A 23,370-nucleotide genomic window follows, 5' to 3' on the forward strand; every position below is an offset into this window, starting at 1 on the left:
CACATATACAGCAGTATGGCACAATGCCTGGCACTCAGTAAGTGCTCAGAAATGTCAGCTAATGGTCTGGCAGCAGCAATAGTTGTTGTTGAATACATTACTGAGTATGAATCTATATACTAACCATGAGATCTGTTTCCCTGTGTGGTGGTGGTGGTGTTTAGTCACCCAGTTGGGTCCCACTCTAATAATCAATCAATCCCTGTCTCTCACTTTTCTGTCCAGCCCCAGTAGCAATATGGATTAAATAAGGTGTGTAAGGGCTTCCCAGGTAGCCAGGGGTAAAGAATCTGCCTGCCAATGCAGGAGAGGCAAGTTCTATCCGGAAGATCCCCTGGAGAAGGAAATGGCAACCCACTCCAGTATTCTTGCCTGGGAAATCCCATGGACAGAGGAGCCTGGCAGGCCACAGCCCATGGGGTCACAAAAGAGTCGGACACGATTGAGCACACACACGCACAAGATGTGTAAACGTTCCAGTGCAGAGTACTCTCTAGGTCAATGTTTATTTAGCCCAAAGCAATTCCTCTCCAAGTTCTACTGGCAAAATTTTCCTGTCAGCCTAACCAACTCGTCTATACTTCCTGCGATCCCCTGGAACCAGGGAAGAGGGTTGTCTCCCACCTGTTAGGCTTGCCCAGCACAGGAAAAAAAAGGAGTGGGAAAGCAGCGAGCGTGTACGGCTAAGAAAGGGAGACAGAAAAGGCAGAGCCGGGAGACGGGTGGTGAGGAGGCTGGGGTGCACGAACGTGGTGTGGAGTTGAGAAAACTGTACAGACTGAGGGACCTGAGTGTAAGATGCAGGTGAAAGGACAAGAGAGGCGGCGGGAGAGGTGAGGGAGCTGACAGATGCGGAGGGTGTGCAGAAAGATGGGGGTCTCGTAGGAACGCGTGGTAACCCCCCTCTTAGAGAGGTCCGTGGGTCGCCCAGGGGCAGGGCGGTCCAAGCTTCCAGCAGTTGTTTCTCCAGGCCTCCTCTTCCCTAGCCTGGGAGTCTGGGATCCCCGCGAGGGAGCCACTAGCCGGCTAGCCGCGGAGGAGGCGGCGGGGTGGGGGGGGCGGGGATCCGCAGCCTGGGATTGGCCGCCGCTCGGCCGGGCGGTGACGCGAGGCGGGCGGGCCCCTTTGTGACGTCACAATCAGCTGTTTGAACGTTCCAATTTGTGCGGTGAGTCGAGCAGCCGCGGCTGTAGACTCAAAGCCCGGCGCGCGAGCGCAGTCACTCTGAGCGCCGGACTCGCTCCCAGCCCAGCCCCCGCAATGCTGCCGGGCCTGTGATCCGCCGCCGATCCCGGGACGCTCCGCCTCACAACTACCTCAGCGCCACCTGGGCCCGCCGCACTGCCCCCAGTCCCCAGGTGAGTTCCCACCGGCTTTGGCCTGGGGGGCTCCTGGAGCCTCGAGACACGCCCCGCGCCCCCAGTTCCCGGGTCTTTGTCAGTCTCAGCGGGCGGCTGCCGGGGCTGCATTCTGGGCTTCGGATTGGCTGCCCCCGCCCGGTAGACCGTGACGTCTCTCTATTTGCATATGACTTTGAGACGTCACCAAGGCCGGCACCGCCCCCCCACCCCCTCCCGACTCGGGTCGCTTGTCCTCCGGTGACCCGTTGGGCGCTGGGTCGGAACTGGGCCCAAGAGTGAGGGACGCTGAAGGCAGCGGGACCAGAGGGCCCTCTTGTTTCCTGGGCTAACCCAGGAGCTGAGGTCAAACCTCTGATCTTCTACTTTGTCCTTGACACCTGAGAGAGGTTCGAAGAGACTTGAGAGAGGTTCCGAAGGCGCTACTGGGTCTAGATAGGGGGAGGGGGTTGTCAGAAGTTCAGGAGCCCCTGAAGCTTGAACTCTAGATCGCTGGGGCAGCGCCAAGTGGTGGTGCAATCTCCTCCCTCTGGCTCCAGGCTCTGCGCCCCTGGGACTAACATAATAACATTCTCCTAATCCCTGACCTGTGTGCAGCGCCTTAGCTGACGTCGTTCCCCGCCCCCGAACGAGGGGTCTTAGAGCCCATTTCATGGAAGGAGAAACCGAGGCCCTGAGAGGAGGTGGCTTACTCGAGGTCGTGCAGCTCATTAGAGTCATGCCTCCCTCGTGAGTGGCGGATGCATTAGCCACTGGCACATACCTAGTAGAAGCTTATTACAAATAACAAGTTACACATCCTCCTTGCACCTAAGACTCTACTTGGGTTAGTTCAGTTCAGTCGCTCAGTCGTGTGGGACTCTTTGCAACCCTATGGACTGCAGCACGCCAGGCTTCCCTGTCCATCGCCAACTCAAACTCATGAGTCGGTGATGCCATCCAACCACTTGGGCTAAGCCCCATCCAAATTTGATAATGCTCCCAGGTTTCCTCACTCCTGGATCTTTTTCCAGGAGGTCTCTGGAGACTGGGTCCCCTTTTGAGGCCCCCATCCTCATTCTGTACCTCAGAGTTCTGGAACCCAGTAAAATCACTGCCTCCCAGCTGTTTTGGCCACAGAAAGGTGAGTCAATGGCTGCATCAGAGTGTCTCCCGGGCCAGTGTTGGGATGGGGTGGAGATGAGAGTTCCCTCTGTTTGGCTGTCCTTCACCTCCCACCCTGGTGGCTCAGATGGTAAAGAATCTGTCTGCAATGCAGGAGACCAGAGTTCGATCCCTGGGGTCGGGAAGATCCATTGGAGAAGGAAATGACAACCCACTCCAGTATTCTTGTCTGGAGAATTCCATGGACAGAGGAGCCTGGCAGGCTACAGTCCATGGGATCACAAAGAGTTGGACACAACTGAGCAACTATCACTTTCACCTTGCACCCTCAGAGCTGCCAGCTAGAAAGGATTGACCTGGACTAGTGCTGATGATTACAAAGCGTGTGCTCCCCTCTCTGCTCACAGAGAAGCACCAGACACTGAGCAGGAGAGCCTCTGACTTTCCAAATAGATGGGCCTATGGGTTGGACCAAGAGTCCTATCTCAGCCTAGACTCTGCTCACAGATGGGCTGGGGTAGAGGTGGCTTGGGGATCAAGTGTTATTCCGGGCACAGCTGTTGCAGTTTTTAAAGGGAATGGTTCTCCCAGGAGCAGAACTGGGAATGTGAGAACCAGGAAGTTGGCAGGGCTGGGAAAGAAAAATTCTGGGAGCCTCCCTCTGTGGTCATGAGAGGGGGCGGGCACTGGCTGGCTGGTGAGGCTGTCACTTCTGGCTCTGTCACTGACTTGCTGTGTGACCTCGGGCAGGGAGCTTTCCCAGCCCTAAGCCTTCCTTACCTCAATCGGTTTGTAATTTGAAGAGGCCTGGAGCAGACTCTGGTACACAGTGGGTGCTCTGGTAAATGCAGGATGAATCTCCGTGCCAGGAACCTCAGACCCTTTTATAGCGGGACAGAGGGCCCCCTGAGAGGGGCAGTGACTTGATCAAAATCTGACTCCTGTCTGACTTCCCCCGTCTCCCCTGCATCGTTATATTTTGGGGGATTGTTTACTGAGGGGTTCCTGACTGTGTACACTTTGGACCGAAGGCTCAGTGACCTGGTGCTAGGCCTGTTCTGCCACCATCTAGCTGTGTGTCTTTGGACGGACTTATGTCCTCTGACCCTCAGCTTATAAAGTGGGTTGGGGAATATCATGGTTTCTGAAACACCTGTTCACTTTCTTTCCATTTTCTCGATGAAGCAGTAGGTCCTTGGAAACAGGGTGTGCCTCATCAAGGCCCCAGTCTTTCCCTTCCTTCAGGAGGGGTCAAACTCTCTGAATTTTTGGTAACTGAGTCACTAACTCCCTGTGGCTACAAATGGGCTGGGATATGTGGCTTGTGCTGGGCGGGCACTGATTGAGGGTGACCCAACCTTTCATAATCCCTGAAAATCTACCACCAGGGAGGCCAACACCCAGGCACCACTTCCTTCTGGAGCTCACTGTGGGGTCTGCAAATGTATACATACTCTCAGGGTGTAGAGCTTAGGTGATTCTGTGGCAAGTGTGAAAAATATACCCAGGGATTGGAAGATGTGCAACAACCATAGAAATACCCCAGGTGGGTTTGCAATAAGAGTAGAATGCCTCCAGGGAATGGAAGTATGACTGTATCCCCAGGGAGCTTTATAGAAAGTGTGGAAACATCCTTAGAGGAAGGTGACAAGTAGCTGAGTAGCAAAACTGTTGGCTAGCTTCAGGAGAGTCAAGCTTTAGGGACATCCAGGGGGCCTGGCCAGCAGCCCCTAAACCAGGTCTAGTCCTGAAGTAGGCTGTTTCCATTCCTGGAGCAGGGAGTTTCCTTTCTCATCTTCAGCCAGGGAAGGACTGATAGAGGGCTTGAGTCCTGGTCCAACCCTCAGTCCTCATCCTTAAGGGGTCTTGGGGTCTGATAGCTCTCTCCCTCCATCATCACCTCCCACTGACCTGCTGTTTCCCTGGGACCAGGCAACCTGATCTTCCTCCCTAACCAGGGATGCAATCCTTGAGCAGGAGCTTGGAAATAGTGGGGATGAGGGTAGAGGGCCTGTGGAAATAGGACCTTCATCTGACAGACACAGTTGAGGTTTATGTATGGTAGCTGTTCTGTGGGATTTCTGCTAGTGAGCCCTTTTCAAGCCACACAGGCTCAAGTAGTGGTTCTTTTTTTGTTTTTCTTTTTAAATTGTTTTTGGCTGTACCAGGTCTTAGTCGCAGCGCTCGGGATCTTCAGTCTTCGTTGCAGCATGTGGGATCTTTAGTTGCAGCATGTGGACTCTGAGTTGCAGCATGTGGGATCTAGTTCCCTGACCAGGGATGGAACCTGGGCCCCTGAGTTGGGAGGCCGGAGTCTTAGCCACTGGACCACCAGAGAAGTCCCCTCAAGTAGTGATTCTTAATCTCTGGGGTCAAGGACTGCTGTTTAGGGAATCATGATGAAAACCAAGGTCCTTCAGTTCAGAAAAATACACATGGACCATGGTCCCAGGTCACTAAATTAAAAATGCCTAACCCAGACAGATACTCAGCAAAGGCAATGGAGTATAGTGATCTGGAATCTGCATGGATTAGAATCCTTTCTCTGTGTCTTACTAGCTGTAAGATTTTAGGCAAATCATCTTATGCCTCTGAGCCTCAATTTCTTCACCTGTAAAAGAGGGCTAATAATTATATCCATTTCCTAGAGTTATTATGACGATTACATGAGGTAATAGGTTAAAGGCTTAACACAGTACTTGGCACATGAATATTAGCTATATGATGATGATGATGATAAATAATCACAATATTGGGCAATTTCTTCCTTGCCTGGAGAAGTGTTTTTACCCTTCAAGGTCCAGGTTGGACATACAGTCCTTTGAGGACCTTCCCTGATAGAGTCTTATATATCAGTCCTAGAGCTTGCATATTAACAATTATTAATAATAAACCAGTTGATTAGTTTATTGAATGCTTAGTCTGTATCCAGGTACTGTTCTGAGCACTTTGTGTTTAGTTCATTTAATTCTCATGAGAGCCCAGAAGAGGATACTATTATTAGCTCATTTAATTCCTTTAAGGCCTGAGAGGAGGATACTATTATTCTTGCCATTTGACAGATGAGAAAACTAAAGCACAGATACGTTAAAATAACTTCTGCTGCTGCTGCTGCTAAGTCACTTCAGTTGTGTCCTACTCTGTGCGACCCCATAGATGGCAGCCCACCAGGCTCCCCTGTCCCTGGGATTCTCCAGGCAAGAACGCTGGAGTGGGTTGCCATTTCCTTCTCCAAGGCATGAAAGGGAAAAGTGAAGGTGAAGTCGCTCAGTCGTATCTGACTCTTAAGGACCCCATGAACTGCAGCCTACCAGGCTCCTCCATCCATGGGATTTTCCAGGCAAGAGTACTGGAGTGGGTGCCATTGCCTTCTCCAAAATAACTTCTAAGGTCATACAAAAAACAGAAAAGCCTGAAGGCAGGCTGACTTAGCAGAAAGTGAACAAACAACACACACACAAATGTGTTTACACACACACATACACGCACAGGGCAAAGCTTTCCCACACATTTCCACTGTACTCTTATCAATGTTTTGGGTGCTGGGGAAGGTATCCCCAGCCAGGAGTTGAGGGGAGAGCAGTCCCTGGTACCTCTGACTCCTCTCTACCTCACAGGTTTCTGCACTGCCATAGACCATCCCCCTCCCCCAGGCCTCTTTGCTCCCCCACCATGCTTCAGCGCCTCACCAGCCTCTTCTTCAGTCCCCCACCACCTGCTGCCGAGGACCCCGACTGCCCCCAAGCCTTCGTCTCTGAGGAAGATGAAGTGGATGGCTGGCTCATCATTGACCTGCCCGGTGAGTCTGGGGCCAGGACTGACTCCTGAGCCTGTGAAGTTTTCATTAGGGCACATAGTCCAGCCATGAGCAGGGAGCTGCTAGGGGACTGGGGAGTTCCCAAGGCAAATTGGGGCTGAAGCAGTAGCATTGGAGGTAGGGGTAACAGCGCCGTCCCATGCAAGCTGGGGCTCTCTCCTGGCAGAGGTGTTGCAGTCCACACCTCAAGCGCCCTAGGGCAGCAGGTCGAGATTTGTGGGTGCCCCGTGGGTGTGGCTGGAGGGGCTACAGGTCTGACTAACGATGCCCTTTCTCTCCCTGTCCCATTGTGTCCGGTGTGTGTGTGTGTGTGTGTGTGTGTGTGTGTGTGTGTGTGTGGTGTGTCTGTGTCTCCATTGTGTCCGGTGTGTGTGTGTGTGTGTGTGGTGTGTCTGTGTCTCCATTGTGTCCGGTGTGTGTGTGTGTGTGGTGTGTCTGTGTCCGGTGTGTGTGTGTGTGTGGTGTGTCTGTGTCTCCATTGTGTCCGGTGTGTGTGTGTGTGTGTGTGTGTGTGTCTGGTGTGTCTGTGTCTCCCCACTGCGCCCCCTCCTTCCGTAACCCATAGACAGCTTCACAGCTCCACCCAGCCCCGGGGCTGCAGCTGCCCCAGCAGGCCGCCCTCCACCCGCACCCTCCTTGATGGATGAAAGCTGGTTTGTTACCCCTCCGGCCTGTTTTACTGCAGAGGGGCCTGGACTCGGGCCTGCCCGCCTCCAGAGCAGCCCCCTGGAGGACCTCCTCATCGAGCACCCCAGCATGTCCGTTTACGTGACCGGCAGCACCATAGTGCTGGAGCCTGGCCCTCCCTCCCCGCATCCAGAAGACGATGAAGCTGCCCTGCCTGACGGAGACTCTAGCGACGGGTGAGCGGGCCGCGAGCAGAGCCTGGAGGCCTAGAGAGGAGTGTCTTGGAGCCCAGGAACCCCCTGGCACTGCCCGGGAGGACCCTTTAGAGGCGGGTGTTCGAGGCAAAGGGCGGGGCCGATGGGCCGGGATGTAGCTCGGCCCGAAGGCAAAGGAGCCTTTGAGATTGGGAGAGGCGTGGCTTCGTGGCTGGGGTGGAGCTTGAGAAAGACTGGAGCAGACGCTTGGGGTCTGTTGAGGTTGGAAGGGCGAGGCCGCAGAGCTAAGGAAGTGTGGGGGTAGGGTACAGAAGGCCAGGGTCGAATCGGAAGTTGAAGCTGAGCCTTCACGGGGCCACATTTACCCGCTTTAGCGTCTAGGACCGAGGAGGCATCTCGGGGTGGCTTGGAGGAAGGGCTGGTACCCACGAGAAAGGCATTGGGCGCCCCCCTCTGAGCAGAGACTAAACCTTGAGGAGGGTGCGGGGACAAATGGGAGGTGCCAGCACTCCTCTCGATCTGTCCAGCCCTGACTGACTGTCTCTCCCCGCAGGGAGCTGGCGCCTGCTCGCCGCGAACCCCGGGCCCTGCACCACGCCGCCCCTCTGCCGGTGCGGGCTGCGCTGCTGGAGAAGGCGGGCCAGGCGCGGCGGCTGCAGCGGGCCCGGCAGCGGGCCGAGCGCCACGCGCTGAGCGCTAAGGTGGTGCAGAGGCAGAACCGCGCCCGCGAGAGCCGTCCACGCCGGCCCAAGCACCAGGGCAGCTTTGTCTACCAGCCCTGCCAGCGCCAGTTCAACTACTGAGCTTCCCCCGGCCGTGCTGCAAACCCCTCGCTGACTCCCGACCCCATCCAGCCCCTCCGCCGCAGCCAGTGTGCTGATCGAGGGGGCGCCTGCAGCCCACCTCGGGCTGGATACCACAGCCTCCCTTCTTAAGTGTGTCAAGTGGGCTGATCGCCCCTCTCTCCCACCCCTACTTCCCTGTCTCCGATCCTCTAATCTGCCTCTGAACACACCCCTCACCCCGCTCCGCAACCCCGCGCCCCCCCAGCCCCGCTCTCACCTTCTGGCCCTGTCTGGCATCTAATCCTCCATCTCCCCCACTGACAGTCTTTCCTTCCCTGGTGTCCCTTCTGGATCTTTGCTCTGACACTCTCCATCCCCATTCCTCCAGTCCTCTATTTCCGACCCACTCCTGTTTCTGAGACTGTCTTCTTCCAGCCTCATCTGGCTCATTTCCTACCTTCAGCTCCCACTTTACAAGCCTCACTCTATCTAATGTCTGGACCTGCATTCACTCCTACTCCCTTATTACTCAGTGATTCTCCCAGTGAGACTAGAGGGTTCTGCCTTTAGTCTCCCCCTTCCCTCTCCTCTGGAGGCTGGGCTCCCTGAAGTTGCTCAGGCATGGAAAGGTAAGGTATGTGGGAAAGGACTGTGAGATGTGAGTTAGTGGGAGAAAGTGGAGGGAATCGAGGAAAAGAGGAAACCTATTGGAAGGGTAGTCAGGTCAGGCGGGTTGAGATGCTGTAGGGAGCAGGGCACAATAGGGGCTCACACTGTGCTTGCTCAGAGAGGCCAAGCCTTGCTCTCAAGCTGGAGCCTGGAGTCTACTCCCTCATCCCTTTTCTATAATTCACCTCCCAAATCTCTTCCTGAAATCAAACCCTCTGCAGATCCGTGTCTGAAGGGCTTAGTTAGTACCTTGCTGCCCTTACTTGCAACATGTCAACTTAGCAGTAAAGGCTGGGCAAAGCCCTGCCATCCTAGATATCTGTTCATATGCCCAAGGTGCTAGAACTAGCTTAGGAGAGATGCAGGCTGGAGGGATTCTAGGCAGGGGAAGGACACACCCCAGAATAAGAATGCAGAATGGTGATGCTGGGTAAGACAAGCTGTGGGGTGAAGCCATCCCAAGAATGGCAGTGCAGCCTTTATCTTGCCTCTGGCCTGGTATTTCACATTCTGCCAGGATGGCTAATAAACAGTCCCGGGTAGGAGGCCAGGAGCCCCACTGTCCCAATCCCCATAGTCCCTGCCCAGGTTCAGGGCCTTTAAGGAGGGCTCTCTTCATTTTCTTTCCCAGGGCTCTCTCCCTTTCTAGGCTGCTGGGGAGAAATAGGTACCCTAGGGTTTTCTCTTCCCTTCTCCTCCCGTAAGTACATGGGAGAGGGGACCTGGATACCTGGATGAGACACGGGACAGGTCAGTCAGCTTTCTCCTTGTCACGGCAGGATTGAATTTTGGGCTCAGACACCAGCAACAGCCTCTTGGGATGCCCCGAGTTGCTTCTCCTTTCCTTTTTCTAACTGTCCTTTTCTAGTGTGTGCTCTTTCTTCCCTGAAACTTTTAATATTTCTTGTTACATATTAACATAGGTCTTCCCCCTCACTCCAGTTCTAGGTTTCTAGGCCTCGTGGCCAAGCTGGTTTAGAGAAAACTCTGCAGTTCCATGAGGGCAAAGGCAGCTGCCCTCCCTGACCTGCTAACCCTAGGCCTCATGGGGGTTGTATGGATAAGGGAGGGGGTAGCCCTACAGATGTTGGGAAGGGGACAGAGGAAGCCCTGTTGGGGTCTCATACGCAAGGGAATAAGCCACATTTACAATATAAAAGCAGTTCAAAGTCCCCACACTGGTCCACCAGGGCTCCAGTAGTTGACAGCCTTGCCCCTCCCCCCAAGGTTACAACCTAGTCTCTGAGTCTTCCAGCTACTCCTTGGTTACATCACAGCCAGCTTAGGGTCTTCAGCACTTCCAAGAGCTGAAACTCCCTCCAGCACTTCTTGCCTACTCTTTCGCTGCCAGCTGGAGCTTAGGCTCAGTTCTGGGCAGTGCTGTTCACAACCCTTCTGTGGGGGAAAAGTGAGTTAGAGCATTTGGCTCCAGTTTTGAAAGGCCCCTACCTTACCCATAATTCTGTAAGGCTCCTGTAGTTTTAGAACCCTCCAATATCATCACCTAGCTGGTTGCAAGGCTCATATTTTTTTACTTTCCTATAGATTTCTGTAGCATTTGAGTGTGGCAATATTTTAATTGTGTCTAGATCCCTAAGAACCAACACTAGTTGGTCTTCCTGTTAGTCTGACTCCTGAAGCATCAGACCTCGTCATACTGTACTGACTGTGTACGTGCCTTTCACCTTGAGCATGCTTCAGGATTTTTTTTTAAATCACAGAACTTGAATACATGAGGGAACCAGAACTCACAAAGTCCTATGCAACCTCAGACAGGAGGAGGTTAGAGAGTCTGTCCTTATGATGTTTTCAGAGACCCTGGAGAAGTCTGTTCCAGACTGTATTACTTCATGTCAGCACTACCAGCGCTTTGCCAAAACTCAGTTATGTGAGAGGGACCCATTTCTAGAGTGTGTCCCAGTTACATTAAAGGACAACTTCCAGTAATTCCCCAATACAGCTCTCTTCAAGCTGGGTGTCGTTTCCAGCTCTTGCCAGTCTGGCCCCACCAGGGTACCGCGTGTGTATGAATGCAGTGTGCTGCTGTTTTGGAGTATACTTGCTCCTTGACCCCTGTCTGGAACCCTGGTAGTCTGCTCTGACACATGATGTCAGGTACAATGAGGACCCCACCAGAGCTCCTGGATGACTCCTCAGATCCATGTGGCTTTCTGTGAGGGGACTGAAGGCAGACATAACATGGCCCCATGTACCTTTCCTCTTGCCCTGCCCCCTGGTTCCGGGTGGAACCAGTAAGATGAGTGCATCCCTCTTGGGTGTTTTGTGTTGAGACCGGCTGAAAAGAGGAGACTCTGGTTGACCATGTTGTGACATGTTGCAGACTCGAGGACACAACCCCCTCAGCCTGGTCACGTGGCATGCCTGTGGATGTGTGTAACAGGATTCTGATTGTTAGACTGTAATGTTATTCCTCTATGGGAGAAAAAGTTAATATAAAGAAAAACAAATAAAAATCTATTTAAAGCACATTATGCTTTCTTCCTGAGTAGAGCTAAAGTTGGAGAAGTACTTTGCAATCTCAAACACAGTATTGACATGGTGTTATTATAAGGCTGGGTTTGGTTCTGGTTGTGTGTGTGTCACACAGGGGAGGAAAAGGATAGATGAGCTTGCTGGTGACAGAGCCAGACAATGTGGTGTGACTTAGAAATAACTACTTTTAGAGAAAACTACTTTTATAATGCAAGACACATTTCAAAAAATGAGAATAAGAACATGAGACTCAGCAATTCACTCTTTTGGTCTCAGGCACTGGGTTATGGAGCCACTGCAGGGGAAGGGATGGAGTATATGTCTAGCTATAGGAGACACAGCAGAAGGCTGGGGCCCAGAAGAAGATAAAGACAAGACCTCAAGCACTGATGTCCCTGAACGTTGCGGGTAGGAGAGGGGCAGAAGCAGCTGGTGTAGAGACCACGATTTTTAATGTAAGGACAGAGCCAGGAAAGGGAGAAACCTAGGCATGTTCATAAGTCACCCCAAGCCATGGTGATATAAATTAAAAACAGAGCAGCCAAAGAGTGGAACACAGTGCGTATCTCTGAACTACATAATGCAAAATGACCACTTTTATTTGGGAGCTGCTCCATCTAACTTCAGATATGGACTAAAGTTAGAAACCTGACCTAAACTGGGCTAGATTCTTGATGCTGTTACAAAAACTCTTGCTGGTCGGTCTGGGCTTCTCTCTTGAATGGAGGAGGTGTATACATGCTTGTTTTGGAGCAATCATGCGCATGGAGAAGCAGATGAAAGAGGTAGAGAAAAGTGCCATCTGATTTGCTGATTGCTTCCTGTTTCTAGATGATCCTGGGTGACTTTGATCCTAAGTTGATTCTGTTGTTTTCAACCAAAGGAAATCTGACCAATATCAAAGTGCCTGGTACAGTGCTAAAAAGAGCTAATTTTCCAAAGCCAAGGAATGAGCTGAGTGCACAAGTATGTTCATTTCCCACAACTTCCCAGACAGGCATCTCAAGTGCAACGGGGACAAGATGGAATTCTAATTCACAAAGAAGGCTGTTCCTATTCACTTATGGTCCAAAGAAAGAGCCTGCTTACCCAATAATCCCTTACCAATAACATACGTTTATGTTCTAGGACAAAAGACATTTATTTAACACATTCAGTATTTCACATTGTACAAACCCTTAGATTCTCTTTATTCACTGGTCCATTTCTACAACAAATACATCCAAAACACTATATAATAAAATTATTTACAACATTTCCAAATGAGAAGATTCCCTGTTGCCCTACTACTGCTATTCACACACAGTACTTCCACGGCACAATACATCATTAGAGATCTAAAAATGCTCACCCTGTACTCTAGGCTGCTTAGGAAATGTGAAAACTAATAACATAATCGCATTAGCTCCTCTCAATACATGGCAACATTTTAGAAACCTTGAACTTCCTCTTGCAACACCAAAATGGTTCAACAATTCTGCTTTCCCCATTGCACTTTACGAAACAGGCCGCAGGGACTAGGAAAAGGACCACGTTATTAAAATAACTAACTGTACAGAAATGGATTTTTAAAAAGTCACAGCTCAAAATTGCTTTTTGTAAAATTCACACACATTTACAAATATCAAGTCGTCGTCCAGCTTGTTTACTTGGATTTTCTTCGCTTGGATTGCACCGCACTGGTTACGTCTGTGGGGGAGAAATGAAAGACATGTTCAGCTGAGGCAACTTTTTACCGCAGTGCCTTTTAGGCAGTCCACAAGAACCAGGCCTGACCTGAGTGGAGGCCTACTGGACTCTGAGTCAGTCTAAGGGACTCAAAAGGCCCACTTAGTGTGAAGAGGGTCTCAGGCTTCTTGGCCTGATAAGACTAGGGCCTGGCTGGCAACTGGGGAAATGTTTTACAGGTAGTAGGAGGTAAAGCAAACATACATGGAAAAGGTGCCAAGGTGGGGACAGCCTCTTTAGTGGGGCAATTGACCCCACCATCTCCATCACCTGTTTCCATCACTCAACAAAATGACGGATAGACTGACAATGCTTTTAGTCAGAAATCAATGAGTGACGCTACAAGCAAGTGAATATATTGTGCCAGAGTGCAAAACAAAACAGCCTCTGGACCCCTTCTGGAGCTAGGCCATTTTTTCTTGCACTGAAGAACTCTTAGCCATGCCATAGTCAAAGTCTCTAAATAACATGACCATGACCTTTGTCAGGAAGTGTCTACTATGGCCTAACAGCAATTCGGAGCACGCCACAGCCTGCTCTGAGCCCAGGTGAGCCTGAAGGCTTCATGGAAGAGGTGGGAACTGAGAGGTTTCTATCAGTGACAGGGTAACAGTGACATAAAAGGGAGGGAAGGAGTGTGTTTTAATTCCTTTAGTATTACGTCTTCAACCATATTTAAACCATCTTTCTCAAAAACTTTTCAACATAAGTCTTCTACAGCAAAGTAACAGTGAATAGCCTAAAGCTCTCCAACTGTAAACATTTCTTTAAAATCGCATATTAAGATTAAAAATTCACCCTCATTCTTCATGCTGCTCCATAATAGATATTTTTGATTTAAAATATTTTTACTTCCCATAAGGACCAAAAAAGTGCCTTCTATTTAACATAAATGTGTTGGATGAATTCAACTTACCCCTTTCTAGAAACTAGGCTGAATTTTCTGATGCTGCACATTATTAGGTTCAGTATTCTAAGCAATTTTTATTTTCTTTTTTGTATTATATCATATTTTGAGAACCCAGACTTAAAACGTACATACAAAAAGAAAAAAATTCACTAAGTAAAATTTTAGCTAAGTAATTGCTAAGAAGTGAAACCTAGATGATTTTCTAAAAGGTGGCCTGTGTGGTGATTTCAGGCTTCTGTTGGTAGAAGTTTCAATACATCTTGCTTCTTGCGGGGAGATCATGATGCTCATGCCAGGTGGTAGAATTAGTTTCTCTGATTTACTCATTAGTCTTTTGCTAATCAGAGGACAGTAAATCTGATATGATGTTGATAACGGTGTAAATTCCATGTAAATAAACCAAGTCCCACATAGCACACAACTCCCCATGATCAATCGTTTACATCCACCACCTCTCAACCTTCACTTTCATTGTAGCTTTGTCATTTGCAGTGAAAACATACAGGGTTTTGTCTTGACTAAGTGTTCATCCTCAGAAAAATATCTGTTACTTAGGTCAACTTTGGGAGCTTCTCCTTTGTTATGATATGAATGATCAAGTGGTGTGTCTAAGCAACACATGTGGCTGGGAAGCATGGTTAGCAGTCGGGGAATAAACAACCTTAGGCTCCCCCCTTCATTCCCTCCTTGCTTGTTCCCATCTGTCAGTGCTCCAAAGCACCCAGGGATCTGGCAGGCTGCCTCTGCTTCTGAGGATGAATCAATGAGTGGGGCCATGAATAAACAAGTTATCTATGCTAGAAACTGCAAAAAAAATTCAAAGTCTTTTAGATACTAGGGTGAGAGGTGGCAGTGGTGGTGTAGGGTGTACGTTTATACTCCCATGAAAGAGAAAACCTGATCTTGAAGTCTCTATTACCTTCTCTGGATAAATCCAACCAATCTGGTCACAGAGCAAAGTTACCTTTGATGTTTCTATAAACCTGAAAAGTTATTTTTATGGTTCAATTTTATACTCCCTCTAAAATATTACCATGTTTACCATTCTGTTGAACACAGTAAGAAAATCTGGAAGCTAAGTTTTTAAGGTAAGGAATTCTGGGGAAGTAATGTAGTAGGCGAAGGTATATTCAGGATGTATTTAATATGTAAGCCCTGCTCCTTATGGCTACCTAGCTTATCTGATCATGCCTAATCCTACCCCAAGCCCCTATTATAAATACCATATTGGGAAAAAAAAATCACATACATTATTGAAAAACTCTCAGGTTTTTTTTTTTTAACCATCAAATATCTCTTTATTTTTGGCTGCACTGCGCTGCTTGCCAGGATCTTGGTTCTTTGACCAGGGATTGAACTCGGGCCATGGCAGTGAAAGCCCAGAATCCTAACCACTAAGCCACCAGGGAACTCCCAACCTTCAAGGATTTTATAAATTACTGTCTTCACAGATACACAAATAGTCCAAAGACTAATAGTATAGTTACTTCGCTGATGTTCATATTTTACAATCGACTCTATGGTAAAAGTGAGGGTCAGTAACAGTCTTTCACGTGGTGTCTATGTATGTCCTTGGGATACATTTAAATTTGTAATTTGAAAGGGCCTTTTTAAAGCATTTTAAAACTAATTTTTAAATGACTGCCTCATTTTTTGACCTTAAGCAAATTTGGCCAAATCTATATAGTTCAAGTTTCTATTAAATTTTCTAGTATGTGAGCTTTACCTTCTACGGAGTTTTATAAATTAACCTTGACCTTGCTCACTTCATTACGCTTTTTACTATTCTTCTTCTAGCCAAGATTTCCACTTAATTGTAAAAAAATTCTGGAAATTTCCTTTCAAAATTTGTATGGCTTGTTTCTAAACGACAACAAGAGTACAGTTTCAGGCAGTTACTGTTCAGGGTTTTCCTCAGTCTTCCATATGGCAGGCGGATTCTTTACCAGCTAAGGCACCAGGGAAGCTCTTTCCTTCCATATGATGTAGCTAATTATGCTTATTCTATAATAACAACACCTACATTTAAAGAGTATCTGTATCAGTTCACTCAGTCTTATCCAACTCTTTGTGACCACCTGAGCCACTGATTCCAGTGTATCTGTATACTCTGTGCTTTTTAGATTGCTGCTTTTCAAGTCACTAGCTGTGGACAGGACAGAATTATCACCCCACTTTGCTGTCAGAGGCATCTAAGGGCACACCAGGGACACCCACAGCTACTGCTGATTACAGCTTGCTCTGAACTTCCCTCTTATTAGGATATTTCCCCTGGTTTCAAACTTGTACACCAAACTTCATCTTTTTAACTGCTGATCTTTTTTACCAGTTGAAAATATAACACAAAACTACTATAGACGTAAGACTAAATATACAATGACAAGGGAAACTAGAAAAATCATTTCTGTGTGAATGGAGAATTCATCATGTCAGGAAGAACTACTCATCTGCATATCTGTAACACATCTAATCAAGTGCAATTTTTAAAAGTTCACTGATTGGTGGGAGCCAATTTTCATTGTCTGTAATTGAAAGTGGCAGGACAGGGACTCCGGAGGTCAGGTGGTTAACAATGTGCACTTCCGGCACAGGGTGTAGGGGTTCTATCCCTGGTCAGGTAACTGAGATTCCACATGGCATGAGGTGTGGCCTGACAAACAAAAGTGGCAGGGTGCTGGGGGTTGGTGGTGGTGGGGGGAACCCAACCAACTAAAATCAAACAACAGATTGGAGAGAGTGACCCATCGACCATGTGGGCCTTGCTGGACTTGCGCAGAAATCATCCATCCCACCGGCTCCAATCTGGTAGTCCGGTGGGCCTTGGTTAGCATGAGGTAAGCAAACTCTTTTCTCAAAGCAGAAGCATGATTAAGGTTACTGGTTTTCCAATAATACAGAACGTACCAATACTTCTCATTATAAACTGCTCATAATATTTCTCAGCTTTCAAGATTCTCATGAAAAAACACAGACTGTTTCTGATTTTGTTTGGGCATATATGACCAAAATCTTAAGAGCACAAAAAGGCAAAACCCTCTCTTCCTTTCAAAAACTGAAGAAGAACTGATGCTGCAGGAAGATGTTTCAGGTATCCAGCACTATATATGTCTACAAGTTTGGGACATGTAGCTTAGAAGCCAGCTTGATATTTTATGACACTGGTTCATTTTTGGATACAACACAGAAGGCCAAATAATATGCATATTAATTCTTTAATTTGGATCCAAGAGCTCTAACACTTAAAAATCAAGAGCTATAGCTTTCATTTCTGATTTAAAAAGTAACTTACCCTAGAAGAGTTAAAGATAGATAACCTGAGGGCTTAAAGCTGATGTGGAGATCTAGACGAGACTGTGATTCCTGGGGTCTGGCCAGAACCCTGCCATCCTCTAGGGAGATACTCACGCAGCATTGCTCCATGTAATATCGCAAAGCCTGCGAGTCATTATGACCTCTTCTAAGCCAGTTGCTAAGCCTCAAAGCATGGATGGGACAGACATTCCAACATGACTACCATCACCTTGGGACAATGTTCAGTTTAAGTGTACAGGCCTGCACACCACAATCCACTTCTAAAACAGGCTCCAGCTTTACATCTTTTCTTGGCTAGCAGTTATCTACAGAGTGGCTCTAATTTGGGCATCTCTTAACTGTCCCTCCCAGCTGCCAGATTAGTTCTTTCTGGTGCACTGTAAATGACATCTTTAGTATCCTGAGGCTCTGGGCTCAGGCCAGATTTCCAAAAATCTGGTTGTATGACATCTCTAAAGGTCAACACGTATCTTCCTGCTTTAAAGATATTCTACAGCCTGGAAAACCATGATCCTTTGGGAAAATACACAGAATTGAGGGGAAGCAGATTTCCTCACAGAACTCCAGGAATCTTCCACATTATGCTTCCTTCCAAACAAGTTGTTGCCTAGGAGATGATTCCCAAGGAGGGAGAAGGAAGTTGTTGGTTCCACTTCTGCATCCAAAGTGGGGATACCCACAGGACCCTGACTGTGGTACACATGGTATGTCTGGAGAGGAAAGAAGGCCCCTCCCAACCTCTCCCCTATCTGGCAGGCTGAGGTAAGGTGATGTCTACATCTCTGCTTTGCCTGTACTTGATCTGCAGATTTGTGGCCTCCTCCAGGAGGCATTTGCCTCCTCTTGTGAGGCATTTGATTTCTGACCCAGAAACAGCTGAGCTCTCGTCAGCGTCTGGTGTTGGGGCATCGCAATCTGCCCTGGTCTTCAGGCTGGTATCCTAATGGTGTGTGACTGTTTCGCAGCAGCCCTGCGGCTATCAGGCACTTGGCCAAGATCCCAGCTCTTGTCCAACTCGAGCTACTTAAGCTCAGTACACTTTCTGAGAAGATGATACCCTCCCTCAGCTCTGGGCGTTTGCACATGCTTTACCTTTTACTCGGATGATGTTTCTTCGTTCTCAGTCTCAGCTTAAACATCTTTTTCTCCAGAAAGCCTACACTGACTTGACAGAAGAACAAAGCATCCCAGGTACTGGGTTGACCAAAAAGTTCCTTTGATTTTTAAGTAAAAATAAAAAACATATTTTTCATTTCCACCAACATATTCACTGTTTCGTTCTACTATCTTCCGCCTTTTTTCAGGCAACTTCATATTCCCATCTTCCCAAAACTTTTTATTTTTTTGAGCAAAGAACTCTCCCAGGTACCTTCTACAGTCTTCCAGGGAAAGGAAATTTTCTCCATTAAGAGAATTTTGTAAAGACTGAAATAATAGAAATCTGAAGGTGCGATGTCTGGTGAATACAATGGATGAGTCAGAATTTCCCAGCCAAGCTGTAACAGTTTTTGCCTGGTCATCAAACAAACATGGGGTCTTGTGTTATCCTAATGGAAAATTATGTGTTTTTGTTGACTAATTCCAGAGACTTTTCGTCAAGTGCTGCTTTCAGCTGGTCTAACCGGGAGTAGTACTTGTTGGAATTAATTGTTTGGTTTTTTGAAAAGAGCTCCTAATAGAGGACTCTCCTCCAATCCCACCATATACAACATCACTTACTTTGGATGAAGACCTGCCTTTGATGTGGTTGTTGGTGGTTCACGTCACTTGCCCTATGATCTCTCCTGTTCCACATTATTGTACAGTTTCCACTTTTCATTGCCCATCACAATTTGTTTTAAAAATGGAACACACTCATTACATTTAAATAGAAAATCACAGGCAGAAATACGGTTAAGAAGGTTTTTTTGCTTATATGGGATCCAAACATCAAAGTGCTTAACATAAACAAGCTGGTGCAAATGATTTTCAAGGCTTTATCTGGATATTTTGAGTATGCCAGCTATCTCCTGCGTGGTATAACACTGACTATTCTCAATTAATGTCTCGATTCAATCGCTAACAATTTCAACGGGTCTACCCAGCCACAGAGCATCGTCCAGCAAGAAAACTCCAGCACAAAACTTTGCAAACCACTTTTTACACGTTTGATCAGTCACAGTAGCTTCTCCGTACACTGGACAAATCTTTTTTTTGCACTTCAGTTGTCCTTTTACCTCTCTTGAAATAATAAAAGCATAGTATGTAGAAAATGTTCCCTATTTTCTTCCATCTTCAATACTAAAATGGCCATACAAAAAAATCACCAATTTTGAGAAGTTTTTTAAAATGCACAGTGATAATGATAGCTGTCACAGTACAATACAAGAAAATTGTTTTAAATGAAGTTAAAAACAACTAAGCACTACTAGAGCTATCTTATGGAAAACAAACTTTTTGGCCAACCCAACCTCTACAAACTACATAACATTGCTATTAAGAGCACCATAGCCAAGTCTTTCTTGATAGCTTACAATGGACATGTCAAAGACTATGTTTTTTTCACTGTTACTTCCCCAGAGCCTGGCATGCAGTAAGTACTTAACATATAGTTGATAGATGGTTATTAACATAATAATTACTGATTGGATACTTCTTGCATTTAGGCACCACAGTAAGCACCAAGCATACCGTGGTGAGCAAAACCAGACATTCCCTGCCCTAATTGAATATGTATATTAACTACTTACCACATAAACTGACATAAGTTACAACTGTGGTGTTACGAAGGAGAAGAACATGGTGCTATGATTCCACATAGCAAGGACAACTGAGTTAAGATAGAGTGAGAAGAAAGAGTGAGAAGTTAATGAGGAAAAAAAGGAAGAAAGAGAGACTACTCCTCACAATAGGCATCACATATACCCAGGCTCTGATGAGAGGATGGCATGTCCAAGATGCTAAGGGAAGTCAAATGAGCTGGGAGAGGTTGACAGGGGCCAGACCAGACAGGATCTGGGGTTCATGCTGGCGCTTTTAGACTTTAATCTCAATTATAATGGTAAGCCATTAAAAGGTTTAAAGCTAGGGTAGCAGTGAAGATGGGGAAAAGTGGATGAACTTGAGTCATCTGAGAGAAAATCAGTGGCTTTCTGAGATATATGTGAGGGTGAAGGACACAGGTGTCAAGCAGGACATGCCAAATGGACAGACAGATGGGAGCAGGGGACCAACAGCAAAGGACCTGGCATCAGGGGTGAAAAATCACATCTGTTTTCAGACATGTTGAGTTTGCGGTCCTGTTAAGAATGTATGTGCAACTGTCTAAGATCTCTAAAGGTCAGTACTAGAAAACAAATGTATGAGTCATCTGTGAAAGGTTGTAACTAAAGAAGGGAGGCATGAATGAGATCACCTGGGGAGAAAATATAAGTTGAAGAGAAAAGGTGACTCAGGATTAAAGTTTGAGTAGGCCAACATCTACTGCACGGGTACAGAATCTGAGAAGGAATAGTCAGGAGACTATTGAGAGCTCTGCGTCAGAGAAGCCAAGAGCAGAGTTCATTTAAAGGAGAGACAGCAATCAACAGAGAAGAGAAAACTGACTGTGTCAGGTTCCTGAGAGGCTCAGAGAAGATGGGATCAAGAAGGCACTGGCCTTTGGACTGAAGGAGGGACAGTTACTCTATTATAGCATGAGCAAAGGAGGACACTGGTAGATTTATGTCCTGGTAGTGAGAGTTCTCTGTGAAGAGGTGAAAGTCTCTGCTGAAAGAGAGGACATAAAGTAGGAGCCAGAGGTTTAAAAAGAGTAGAGAGAAGGAAAACAAGCTGACCATGGAAACAGAGGAAAGACAAAGGAGCCATACTGAGGACCTGTCTGAAGCGATGATCATGGAGCAATCTGCCCTGTTACGTGCTTGCTGCTCTGATACATACACTGCAAACACACAGTTAAATGAACTAACAAACAAAGGAAGGACCCACTAAGCAGCAGAAGTCAAAGCAACTTGAAAATGTAAGGAATACAAGCGAAGATGAAGGGCAAAGCCACTGAGCTGTGCTAAGAACCCTGTTCTTCTATGTGACCCAGAAACAGCACCCACAGCCCACTGCTAACCTTTAGTAGAGCTGGAGGCTGAAGCAGGCCGAGAGGATCTCTTTCGATGTCCGTTTTCCACACTTTCAGAAGACACAGCCGGCTCTTCAGTTCGCGAGTTTCTTCGGCTTGGAGTTTTGGACTTTTCAATTATCTCTTTGGGCTCACTGCTAACAGAGGGAAGCAGAAAGTCCAAAGAGGTGAGGAAAACAAGTCACACAAAAAATAAAGATTAACAGTTTCATTCACAAGGTAGGAGATTAAGAACTATATAATTATTCTGATGAGACAATGTTCCAGTCTGGGACAATAATCACAGTTACACTCTAATGTTACTGACAATTTAAAAGTGAGTCCAGCTTGTTATATTGGTAAAAATAAAATAAAATTTAAGCGTAATACTGGCGAGATTGTGGAAAAACAGGTAAAAGACATTAAGAACTTGGAACAAACATCATCAAACTTCCTCACCCATTTTACTAAGATAAGGATACTTCCCTTCAAAAGTTAATAGCACCAGGTTCGATGCATGATACAGGATGCTCGGGGCTGGTGCACTGGGATGACCCAGAGGGATGGTATGGGGAGGGTGATGGGAGGGGGGTTCAGGATGGGGAACACACGTACACCTGTGGCAGATTCATGTCAATGTATGGCAAAACCAAGACAATATTGTAAAGTAAAAAAAAAAGTTAACAGCACCTAAAATCTAGGAAATGAATAACATACACTGACATTTACTATGAGTTAGATAGATAATGGGATATTACAAGTCACATTGGAGAATTTATAGGAGAATATATTTACAATACACTGCTGGGTATATTCTGGAGAAGGCAATGGCACCCCACTCCAGTACTCTTGCCTGGAAAATCCCATGGGCGGAGGAGCCTGGTAGGCTGCAGTCCATGGGGTCGCTAAAATTTGGGCACGACTGAGCGACTTCACTTTCACTTTTCACTTTCATGCACTGGAGAAAGAAATGGCAACCCACTCCAGTGTTCTTGCCTGGAGAATCCCAGGGACGGAGGAGTCTGGTGGGCTGCCGTCTCTGGGGTGGAACAGAGTCAGACACGACTGAAACAACTTAGCAGCAGCAGGAGCAGCTGGGTATATTCGGAGAAGGCAATGGCAACTCACTCCAGTACTCTTGCCTGGAAAATCCCATGGACAGAGGAGCCTGGTAGGCTGCAGTCCATGGGGTCGCTAAAATTTGGGCCCGACTGAGTGACTTCACTTTCACTTTCATGCACTGGAGAAGGAAATGGCAACCCACTCCAGCATTCTTGCCTGGAGAATCCCAGGGACAGAGGAGCCTCGTGGGCTGCCGTCTATGGGGTCGCACAGAGTCGGACACAATTGAAGCGACTTAGCAGCAGCAGCAGCAGCAGCTGGGTATATTGATTGCTCCAATCCCCCTTTTAGTACATGAAGATTAAAAAATAGTAATATCCAGTATTACTGAGGGTATAGGGACAAAAACTCATGATGGAGTATGAACTGCACAACCCAATCATTCTCAACGGGGCAGTTTTGCCTCTTAGGGACACTTGGCAATGTCTGGAGATGTTTCTGATTGTTATGACTGGGGGATGCCACTAAACATCCTGCAATGCATAAAGCAGCACCCTCCCCCACACTCCACACAGAATTGTCTGATCCAGTCAGTAACGCTGAGGCTGAGACACCCTGGTGTAATCCTCTGGCTCAGCAATTCTGTTTCTAGGTGTCTAAGGAAACAAATCTTTTTACAGAGCTCTGACTACACACATGGATGCCAAAGCATTTTATTCATATTGATGAAGACAGAAGACTGAGATGCTTAACAATAGCAGATTAGTTAACTAAATCATGGCACATCTAAATGGAGCTATAAGAATCATGCTGTAGGTTAATAAAAACTGTTCATAATGCATTATAATAGGCGAAAAAAGCTATCACCATTATAAACAGTATAATCTCATTTTCATTATAACATATATTGAGTATATATGTAACATATGAATGGGTGTGACATTTATATGTGTGTATACAACATATAGGATTTATATATGGACATAATACTATGTATTAGATGTATACAAATACTATAGTATATATTAATATATACCATCCTTTGAGAGTTTTAACTCTATCTGTACAAACTCTGTGAAGAGGACTGGAAGAACTAAAATATAAACAGTGAATATTGCTGAAATGTAGGAATACTGGCTAACGGATAACATTCTTCTTCGTAATTCTCTGATCTGAATTTCCATTTATCTTTAGTGAACT

At 47.0% G+C, this 23,370-nt stretch overlaps 2 protein-coding genes across 8 annotated transcripts in view; one reads left to right on the top strand and one right to left on the bottom strand.

Annotated features, from left to right (window-relative positions):
- The first annotated feature begins 1,173 nt into the window (after positions 1 to 1,173).
- On the top strand, positions 1,174 to 11,062 carry TP53INP2 (tumor protein p53 inducible nuclear protein 2). 3 transcript variants are annotated; one of them, XM_052650612.1, is made up of 5 exons: positions 1,174 to 1,358; positions 2,372 to 2,481; positions 6,080 to 6,261; positions 6,845 to 7,142; positions 7,675 to 11,062. In XM_052650612.1, the coding sequence occupies exons 3-5, from the start codon at positions 6,135 to 6,137 to the stop codon at positions 7,922 to 7,924; spliced, it is 675 nt and encodes a 224-aa protein (XP_052506572.1). In that variant the 5' UTR covers positions 1,174 to 1,358; positions 2,372 to 2,481; positions 6,080 to 6,134; the 3' UTR covers positions 7,925 to 11,062. The 3 variants fall into 3 exon arrangements, with proteins under 3 accessions (XP_052506572.1, XP_052506571.1, XP_052506573.1); XM_052650611.1 differs by lacking the exon at positions 2,372 to 2,481; XM_052650613.1 differs by lacking the exon at positions 2,372 to 2,481 and having other exon boundaries at positions 6,965 to 7,142.
- A 1,171-nt stretch (positions 11,063 to 12,233) lies between these two features.
- Positions 12,234 to 23,370, bottom strand: part of NCOA6 (nuclear receptor coactivator 6) — a 91,599-nt gene continuing 80,462 nt past the window's right edge. For all 5 annotated transcript variants that reach the window (XM_052650825.1, XM_052650828.1, XM_052650826.1 and 2 more), the window contains 2 exons: positions 21,118 to 21,266; positions 12,234 to 12,757 (listed from right to left, as the gene is read on the bottom strand). In XM_052650825.1, the coding sequence (XP_052506785.1) occupies positions 12,714 to 12,757; positions 21,118 to 21,266 (193 nt within the window). In that variant the 3' untranslated portion in view covers positions 12,234 to 12,713. The remainder of the gene's footprint in view (positions 12,758 to 21,117; positions 21,267 to 23,370) is intronic.

Source organism: Budorcas taxicolor, chromosome 13 (assembly GCF_023091745.1).
Source record: "Budorcas taxicolor isolate Tak-1 chromosome 13, Takin1.1, whole genome shotgun sequence".
Classification (NCBI taxonomy): Eukaryota; Metazoa; Chordata; class Mammalia; order Artiodactyla; family Bovidae; genus Budorcas; species Budorcas taxicolor.

What these genes read in the sequence shown, in the direction of transcription:
- TP53INP2 (XM_052650612.1), top strand. Translation starts at nt 6,135, where the DNA reads ATGCTTCAGCGCCTCACCAGCCTCTTCTTCAGTCCCCCACCACCTGCT. An exon ending in GCTCATCATTGACCTGCCCG is followed by an intron (nt 6,262 to 6,844) that starts GTGAGTCTGGGG and finishes CGTAACCCATAG; the next exon opens with ACAGCTTCACAGCTCCACCC. An exon ending in GACGGAGACTCTAGCGACGG is followed by an intron (nt 7,143 to 7,674) that starts GTGAGCGGGCCG and finishes CTCTCCCCGCAG; the next exon opens with GGAGCTGGCGCCTGCTCGCC.